Source organism: Colobus angolensis, unplaced genomic scaffold (genome assembly GCF_000951035.1).
Source record: "Colobus angolensis palliatus isolate OR3802 unplaced genomic scaffold, Cang.pa_1.0 Scaffold164, whole genome shotgun sequence".
NCBI classification, from domain to species: Eukaryota; Metazoa; Chordata; class Mammalia; order Primates; family Cercopithecidae; genus Colobus; species Colobus angolensis.
Window position 1 is genome coordinate 805,940 of NW_012114755.1, and position 9,439 is coordinate 815,378.

The 9,439-nt window shown below is 42.9% G+C and overlaps 1 protein-coding gene across 1 annotated transcript in view; it reads left to right on the forward strand.

Moving 5' to 3' along the window:
- Positions 1–9,439, forward strand: part of NCR3LG1 (natural killer cell cytotoxicity receptor 3 ligand 1) — a gene marked incomplete at its 5' end in the record, with an annotated part of 24,594 nt that overhangs the window by 3,038 nt on the left and 12,117 nt on the right. Inside the window, 1 exon segment of the mRNA XM_011937432.1 lies at positions 4,304–4,674. Within this exon segment, the coding sequence (XP_011792822.1) occupies positions 4,304–4,674 (371 nt within the window).

Consider the following 9,439-nt stretch of genomic DNA (forward strand, 5'->3'; position numbering starts at 1 on the left):
TTTGAGACGGAGTATCGCTCTCGCCCAGGCTGGAGTACGGTGGCGCGACCTCGGCTGACTGCAAGCTCCGCCTCCCGGGTTCACGCCATTCTCCTGCCTCAGCCTCCCGAGTAGCTGGGACTACGGGCGCCTGCTACCACGACCGGCTAATTTTTTGTAGTTTTAGTAGAGACAGGGTTTCACCGTGTTAGGCAAGATGGTCTCGATCTCCTTGACCTCGTGATCCACCCACGTCGGCCTTAAAAAGTGCTGGGATTACAGGCGGGAGCCACCGCGCCGGGCCTGGAGGCTCTATTTTCAAGCGCCCCTCGTTTGTGAGATGCGGAGTCCCAGATGCAACAGGTTTATATTGAAGGCCTGCCCTGTGCAGGGTCGGCACCTGTGCGAGCGGAAACGATGCTTCCTTGGATGTCGCGCGCTCGGTGCCTCGGTAATCCGCGTCTCTCTTGCATCATCCGAGGGGTCGGAGCAGAGAAGAAAATCAGGGAATGGGGAAAATAGGAAAATGATTCACCCGCGTATCAGTGGATCCTCCTGGCTTTGCTAAGTAAAGTCTTTACTGAGAGAGGGAGGGGAGTGTTTTGATCTTGAAGTGACCTTCAAAAGTTCTCTTACTTTTTTGGGAACTCGTATGGGAGTGTTCTGCGTTAACTTAAACAGGAGACTAAAAGGCTGAAACGCGTATGTAGAGATATTTAAACTCATTTCTAGCTAGAAGAATGGCAATTAAACAACAAGATGCTGCTTGACCCTTACTAGGCTGGCCACAATACGTTCCTGGGTGCCAGGTGCTGGAGGGGGAATGTAGGAATCCCGGAGGTGCGCTCTGGGAGCGTGTGGACCTCACCGTGGAGCGCTGGGCGGCAGCTTCACACCACGCCCTTGCTGCTTGCAGAGCAGCGTGAACGGATGTTGAAGGCAAAGAGCCAAGCAGTGGACATACAGTGTAATACCATTTCCACAGTTTGAGAAACAGAAGATACAGCCTTAAAGAGAACAAAAATGTATGTTAAACACCTGAGAATGGCTGCCCAATGGGAGAGGGAAATGAAAATAAAAACGAGTGAATAGCATTTTTATACGTTTGCAATGAGCAATGTGAAAATAAGACAGTTCCGAGTGAAGTATGGGCGGCAACGAAAGCCAAATTTGCGCCGGACTCGGCGCTGGTGGCTGGAAGCGCTTCCACGCTCTCAATCTGGGTCTCCTCGAGGTCGAAGTGGCGCCTGGGGGCTCCCGTCGCGCCCACCGGGTCCCGAGCCTGGCGCCCCCTCCTCAGGAGCCTCCGGTCCCAGCCACTTTCGTCGGGTCCTCGTCCCGGCGGATGCTGGCGGTGGTGGAGAAGGGCCGCGCGGTCTCTGGGAAGCGGAGAGGGAGGAACGCCGTTTGGCTGTGCGGCGGCGCTTTAGTGGCAGCAGCAGCAGTTCCTGGGAGGAAGCTAGTTCGGGCTCGTCCAGCCACGAGGAGCGAGGCGGCCGCTGCATGACGGTCGGACCCCAGAACCAGGCGTTGGTGCTGGACTTCGGCACCGGAAGAGACTGTGAAATTGAAAACCATCGGAAGCTTTCGCCTAACAAATCATTTCCGCCCACAAGAAATCCCTACACCTTAGAATGGAACATCAATTTCCCGGGCTGCTATTCTGTGTGGAAGCAAATTTAAAGTGGTACAAGAAAAAAAAATCCAATCAGACAAAGGAATTCGCCAGATTTTAATGCAAGATATTCTAGCTCGTCTTTGTATGAGACTGTCTTTAAAGGTTGTTGATATAGAAAATGTTTTAAAGAACGTTAGGTTTTATTTCAGAAATGAAGTTCAAAAGAGCAATTTGTAAAGCTGTAGTTAACAATCCTCCCTGGTTGGAGGGCTCTAGAACGGGAGATTCTCTATGCAGGTTATACCACTAGTTGATTTGAAAAGATAAATGCATAGATGCTTTTCCTTGGAAACAAGACTGCAGAAAATTCCAAGGATCTAGTCCTTGAAAAAGGGGAATGCTCTTAAGCTGTTATTAAGGTACTAAACTCTGTACCTTTAAATGAAAATACATGGAGGGCGCTCTGAAAATAGACGACTTTTCCCAAATTTGCTTTCTAAATTTTGATTTGTTGATTTAAATCTTTTAAATTTATGTAGTCTGGCACTGAGGTTTGTATTCCTTTTAAGCACATGTTAGTGTTTTTGGTATTTTCCCCTCCCCCTCCGACCCCCCAATTCTTTTTTTTTTTTTTTTTGATAGTCTCTTTTCATTTATAAGAATGACAATAGAACTAGGTGGCCTGGCTGTTTCTCTCGTATCCTGGCTGTTTCTCTTGTATCCTGGCTGTTTCTCTCGTATCCAGGGGGAAGCATACTGTTTTTTGGTTACAGTTGACCCTATCTTCATTTTGTAGGTCAAGTCTGTTTTTGCTTTGATACATAGAACATAAAGCTTGTCACTATGTTTCCCTAATGTATTTTTTTTAAAAATAGACTTGCACAAATCTTTGAGTAAGTTGGCAGGTTTTTGGATACATTTTTTGTTAACATTAATTTTGAAAACTTTATTTAAATATATTGGGTGTGACTAATGAAAGGACATGTTTGATGGCAACAAGGGGAATTTGGTTTCTGACATTTATCTAAATATTGATGTCTAGCGCTGCATTGTTAGTAATGAGTCTGACTTCTTTGGAGTTGCACTCTTCTTTGAAATAGCAAATGTAATATTTTGAACTGTCCTTGCACTTTTTGTTGGAATAGGTATAAGCGTAAACTTGCTAGCAGCCTACTGTTCTAAAATAGAAAACATCTAGCCAGTCGCAGTGGCTCATACCTGTAATCCCAACACTTGAGGAGGCAATGGGAGGATTGCTTGAGCCCAGGAGTTGGAGACCAGCCTGGGCAACTTAGTAAGACTCCATCTCTACAAAAAATCAAAAAATTAGCTGAGCATGGTGGCGTGTGCCTGTAGTCCCAACTACTTGGGAGGCTGAGGCAGGAGGTTCATTTGAGCCCAGGAGGTGGAGGCTGCAATAAGCAGTGATAGCACCACTGCACTCCAGCCTGGGTGACACAGCAAGACCCTATCTCTAAATAAATAAATAGGAAAACATCAAAAAAAGAGACAATTCTGTTTACAATAGCGTCAAAAAGAGTAAAATACTTATGAGTAAATTTAACAAAAGAAACAGAAAGTATATACTCTGGAAACTGTAAAATATTGCTGAAAGAAATTTAAGATCTAAATAAATGAAATGGAAAAATGTCCTGTCTTAGTCTTGCCAGGCTACCATAACAGTACTGTGTGGCTTAAACAGAAATTTTTTTCTTGTGATTCTGGAGGCTGGGAAGTCCAAGATGAAGGTATGGATGATCTGGTTTCTGGTGAGAGCCTCATTTCTGGTTTATAGAAGGATACCTTCTTGCTGTATCTTTAAATGGTGGAGTGAGACATATCTCTCTGTCTTGTCTTCATTTATTTATTTATTTATTTATTTATTTATTTATTTTTCAGACAGAGTCTCACTCTGTCATCCAGGCTAGAGTGCAGTGGCATTATCACAACTGACTGCAGCCTTGAACTTCTCGGCACAAGGGATCCTCCTACCTCAGCCTCCCAAGTAGCTGGGACTACAGGTGCTAACCACCATGCTGGGCTAATTTATTTTTATTTTTTTGTAGAGACAATGTCCCATTATATTGCCTAGTCTGGTCCAGAACTCCTGGGCTCAAGCAGTCCTCTGGCCTCAGACTCCCAAAGTGCTAGTGAACCACCAGGCCCATCCTCATGTCTTGTCTTTTTCTTTTCTTTTTCTCTCTTTCTTTCTTTCTTTCTTTTTTTTTTTTGAGACAGCATCTCACTCTGTCACCCAGGCTGGAGTGCAGTGGCATGATCTTGGCTCACTGCAACCTCTGCCTCCTGGGTTCAAGCAATTCTCCTGCCTCAGCCTCCTGAGTAGCTGGGATTACAGGCACCTGCCACCACACCTGGGTAATTTTTTGTATTTTTAGTAGAGATGGGACTTCACCATGTTAGCCAGGATAGTCTCAATCTCCTGACCTCACGATCCGCCTGCCTCAGCCTCCCAAAGTGCTGGGATTACAGGCGTGAGCCACCGTGCCCTGCCTCATGTCTTTTCTTGTAAGGGCACTAATCCCATTCATGAGGACTCTCCCCTTATGACCTAATCACTTCCCAAAGGCCCTGCCTCCAGATACCATCACACTGGGAGTCAGGCCTCAATATGAACTTTGGAGGACTCCAGCATTCAGTCCATAGCACATCCCAAAAACTTGTTCATAAATTGGAAAACTGAACATTGTGTTCTCTTATTGCCGCAGGTGATCTGAAAGTGGAGATGATGGCAAGGGGGATTCAGATGGCACACCGGAATGACAATGTTACCATATCCTGCAAAGTCATTTATTCCCAACCCCTCAACATCACTTCTATGGGTATCACCTGGCTTCGGAAGAGTCTGACGTTAGACAAAGAAGTCAAGGTCTTTGAATTTTTTGGAGATCACCAAGAGGCATTCCGACCTGGAGCCATTGTGTCTCTACGGAGGCTGAAGAGTGGGGACGCCTCACTGCAGCTGCCTGGAGTCCAGCTGGAGGAAGCAGGAGAGTACCGATGTGAGGTGGTTGTCACCCCTCTGAAGGCACAGGGAACAGTTCAACTTGAAGTTGTGGGTGAGTGTCTCGGGGCAGTGCCCTATAGTTCCCATGGTATTGGGGTTAACAACAACAAAACCCAAACAACCTCTTTGAGCTCCACTTTCCTGTATTATAAAATGGTCTGGTAATACATGAATGAACTTGGTGGCTGTATTAGTTTGCTAAGGCTGCCATAACAAAATACCTTTGACTGGGTGGCTTTAAACAACAGATGTTTATTTCTCACACTTCTGGAGGCTAGAAGTCTGAGATGAAGATATCAGCAGGATTGGTTTTTTTCTGAAGCCTCTCTCCTCTGGCCATCTTCTCCCTGTGTCTTCACATGGTCTTTCCTTTGTGCCAATATCTGTGCCCTAATTTCGTCTTCTTATAAGGATACCAATCATATTGGATCAGAGCCCACCCTAATAACCCCATTTTTGACTTAATTACCTCTTTAAAGAACCTATCTCTAAATACAATCACATTCAGAGATACTGGGAATTCTGGGAGGACGTAAGAATTTTAGGAGGATGTAATTCAGTCCAGCATGGACCCTCCATAATTGTACATAAGACTTTGAATGTTTTGTCCATAGTAATTTTGGGAGTGAGAGGCATATTAATTAGGATTCACTTCCTCTGCAACTGACAGAGGAATGACAGCGACAGTGGCTATATATATAGCCAACTGATGGTGGCCGTATATATAGCCACTGTTCTTCCAGGCTTTATATATCTATAGAAAGGGTCTACATAGCAGACAGGGTCTCGCTCTGTTGCCCAGGCTGGAGGGCATGGCACAATCATAGCTCACTTCAACTCCAGGGCTCAGGTGATCCTCCTGCCTCAGCCTCCTGAGTAGCCAGGACCTCGGGTGCATGCCACCACGCCTGGTTAATTTTTACACTTTTGTAGAGATGGGGCCTTGTGTTGCCCAGGCTGGTCTCCAACTTCTGGCCTCAAGAGATCCTCCTGCCCTGGCCTCTCGATGTGCTGGCATTACAGGGATGAACTACCATGCCTGGCCAACAGTGGCTTTTAAAGACATTAATAGATTTTTTTTTTTTTAGGACAGTTTTAGATTTACAGAAACATTGCAAAAATAGTATGAGAGTTCTCATATCACTCTCACCCTGCATACCATTTCCCCTGTTATTAACATCTTGCATTCGTTTGGTACCTTGATATAATTAATGAACCCATATTGACATTTTACTATAATTAAAGTCTGTAATTTATTCCTATTTCCTTAGTTTTTACCTAATGTCCTTTTTCTGCTCTAGGATCCCATCAGAATACATTGCATTTAATTGTTATATGTTCTTAGGCTCCTTTTTGCTGTGACAGTTTCTTAGACCTTATTTTTGATGTCCTTAACAGTTTGGTGAGGGTATTGCTCAGGTATATTGCAGGATGTCACTCAATTAGGATTTGTCTGCTGTTTTCCTCATAATTGGACTTGGGGTTACGGGTTTTTGGAGGAACATTGCAGAGGTAAACTGCCATTTTCATCACATCAAATCACATGACCTATGACTGTTGATGTTGACCTTGACCATGTAGTTGAAGTAGTGTTTGTCTGGTTTCTCTACTGAAAAGTTACTCTTCCCCCTATTTTCATACTGTACTCTTTGAAAGGAAGTCAGTCTGTGCAGCCCACACTTAACGTGGGGGATTACTTATGTTCTCCTCCTTGGGGGTGGAGTATCTACATAAATTTTTAAAGAATTCTTCTGCATGGGAGATTTATCTCTTTTCTCCTATTTATGAATTTATTCAATAATTGATATCAATAAGGACTCAAAGATATTTATTTTATACTTTGTGTTATAATGCAGTACTACTTTATTTTTTCTCAAATTGTTCCAGCTTTGGCCACTGGGAGCTCATTCACTTGGCTCTTGTGTCACATTGACATACCCCAATCATTGTAAGATTTTGTTTTATTTTATTATTTTATTTTTTGTTTTATTTAATTTTCGGCAAATCCATATCAAGGATTTTGTTTGATTTTAAGCACTTTTTACTTTTTGGCACTATAAGATGCTCCAGACTCATGTTGTATATTTCCTTTCTTGTATATTTCCTAGTTCTAGTCCTAGAACCAACCAATACTCCAAGAAACTTTGGTTCCTTTTATTGGAAAATGATATTAGAAACCAAGACCTGGACACTAAATGTACTTTTTGCTACTGAGATATCATTGGATTCTAGATCCTCTCCGCCAACAGAGCAAAGAAATATATGTGTGTGTACTAACCTCTGCATATATACATATCTATAAATATTTCTATGTGTAACCATCTGTACCTATATTAAATTAAACTGTTCTTACTGATGTCTCCAACTTTAATCCATTACCACATAGATCCTTCTCTGGGTTATCTGTAAACTCCCACTCCAACAGTGAGAAACCTGTACCCACCATACTCTGTTTATTTAATTGTTTAATTATTAACCTGTACTCCCATAAGAAACAACTTTATCTACTAGAGTACAGTGCTTCTTGGCAATTCCTTTTTTTTTTTTTTTTGGAGATTTATTTTGAGACAGAGTCTCGCTCTGTTGCCCAGACTGGAGTGCAGTGGTGTGACCTTGGCTCACTGCAACCTCCACCTCCCAGGTTTAAGTGATTCTCCTGCCTTAGCCTCCCAGGTAGCTGGGCTTACAGGTGCCTGCCACCATGCCTGGCTAATTTTTGTATTTTCAGTAGAGACGGAATCTCACCGTGTTGGCCAGGCTGGTCTTGGACTCCTGACCTCAGGTGATTTGCCCACCTCAGCTTCCCAAAGTACTGGGATTACATGCATGAGCCACCACACCCGGCCCAGATTTTAGCCATTCTAATAAGTATATAGTGGTATCTCATTTGTTGTTTTAATTAGCAGTTCCCTAATGACATAATGTTGGACATCTTTTCATATTCTTACTTGCCATTCGTATGTCTTGTTTTTGTGTGTGTTTATTGGTCGTCCAGGCTGGAGTGCAGTGGTGTGATTACAGCTCACTTCCCAGGCTCAGGTGATTCTCCTAGGTTTCAGCCTCCCAAGTAGCTAGGACTACAGGTGCACATCTCCATGCCTGGCTAATTTTTGTATTTTTTGTAGAGATAGGGTTTTGTCGTGTTGCCCAGGCTGGTCTTGAACTCCTGGGCTCAAATGATCTACCTGTCTCGGCCTCCCAAAGTACTGGGAATTGTATGTCTTCTTTGATGAGATGTTTGTTCAGACTGCCTATTTTTTAACTGGGCTCATTTTTAAAATTGTTATGTTTTAAGAGTCCCTTGTACATTCTGGATACAAGCCTTTATCAGATAGATGTCTCACAAATATTTTCTCACAGTCTGTGTCTTGTCTTTTCATTGTCTTAACAATGTCTTTTGTAGAGCAGTTCTTAACTTTAAAAAGTCGAACTTACTACATTTTTCTTTCATGGATCATGCTCTTAACATTGTATCCTAAAGCTCATCACCAAACCCAAGGCTACCTAGATTTTCTCCTATGTTATCGTCTAGAAGGTTTATAGTTTTACCATTGATGTTTAGGTCTATGAGGCAGTTTACTTTAATTTTTGTGGAAAGTGTAAGGTTTGTGTCTATATTCTATATTCATTTTTATTTTTATTTTGCATATGGACACCTAATTGTTCCAGTATCGTTTGTTGAAAAGACTGTCCTTTCTCCATTGAATTGCCTTTGCTTCTTTGTCAAAGATCAGTTGAATATATTTGTATGGATCCATTTCTGGCTTTCTATTCAGTTTCTTTTTTTTTTTTCTTTTAATACAGGCTGGAGTGCAGTGGCACAATCTTGGCTCACTGCAGCCTCTGCCTCCTGGGCGCAGGCAATCCTACCATCTCAGCCTTCCAAGTAGCTTGTACTACAGGCTCGTGCCACCACTCCCAGCAAATTTTTGTATTTTTGTAGAGATAGAGTTTTGCCATGTAGCCCAGGCTGGTCTGGAACTTCTGAGCTCAAGTGATCTCACCTGCCTCAGTCTCCCAAAGTGTTGGGATTATAGGCGTGAGCTACCACGCCCTGCCCTATTCAGTTTCATTGATCTCTCTCTTCTTTCCCCCATACCACACTGTCTTGATTACTGTATTTTAGTAGTAAGTCTGGAAGTCAGGTAGTGTTAGTCCTTCATTTTTGTTGCCTTTCTTCAGTATAGTGTTGGCTCTCTGGGTTTTTTCTTTCAATATAAAGTTGATAATCTATTGATATCTGCAAAATAGCTTTCTGGGATTTTGATTGGGATTGCATTGAATCTAGAGATCAAGTTGGGAAAAATTGACATTTTTTTTTTTTGAGGCAGAGTCTTGCTATGCTGCCCAGGTTGGAGTGCAGTGGTACCATCTCAGCTCACTGCAACCTCTGCCTCCCGGATTCAAGCAGTCCTCCTGCCTCAGCCTCCCAGGTAGCAGGGATTATGGGCATGTACCACCCATGCCTGGCTAATTTTTGTATTTTTAGTAGAGACAGCATTTCACCAAGTTGGACAGGCTGGTCTCAAACTCGTGACCTCAAATGATCCACCAGCTTCAGCCTCCCAAAGGGCTGGGATTACAGGTGTGAGCCACCACACCTGGCCAGTGGTATTATATTTTTAATTTCAAATTCCAATTGCTCAATTGTTCATTCCTGTCAAGTAATTGATTTTTGCCTGTTAACTTTGTATCCTGCAACTTGCTTTAATCACTTATTCATTCCAGGGTTTTTTTTTTTTTTTTTTGGCCAAGTCTTGAGATTTTTCTACATAAATCATGCTATCTATGAAAAATACAGTTTTATTTCTTCCATT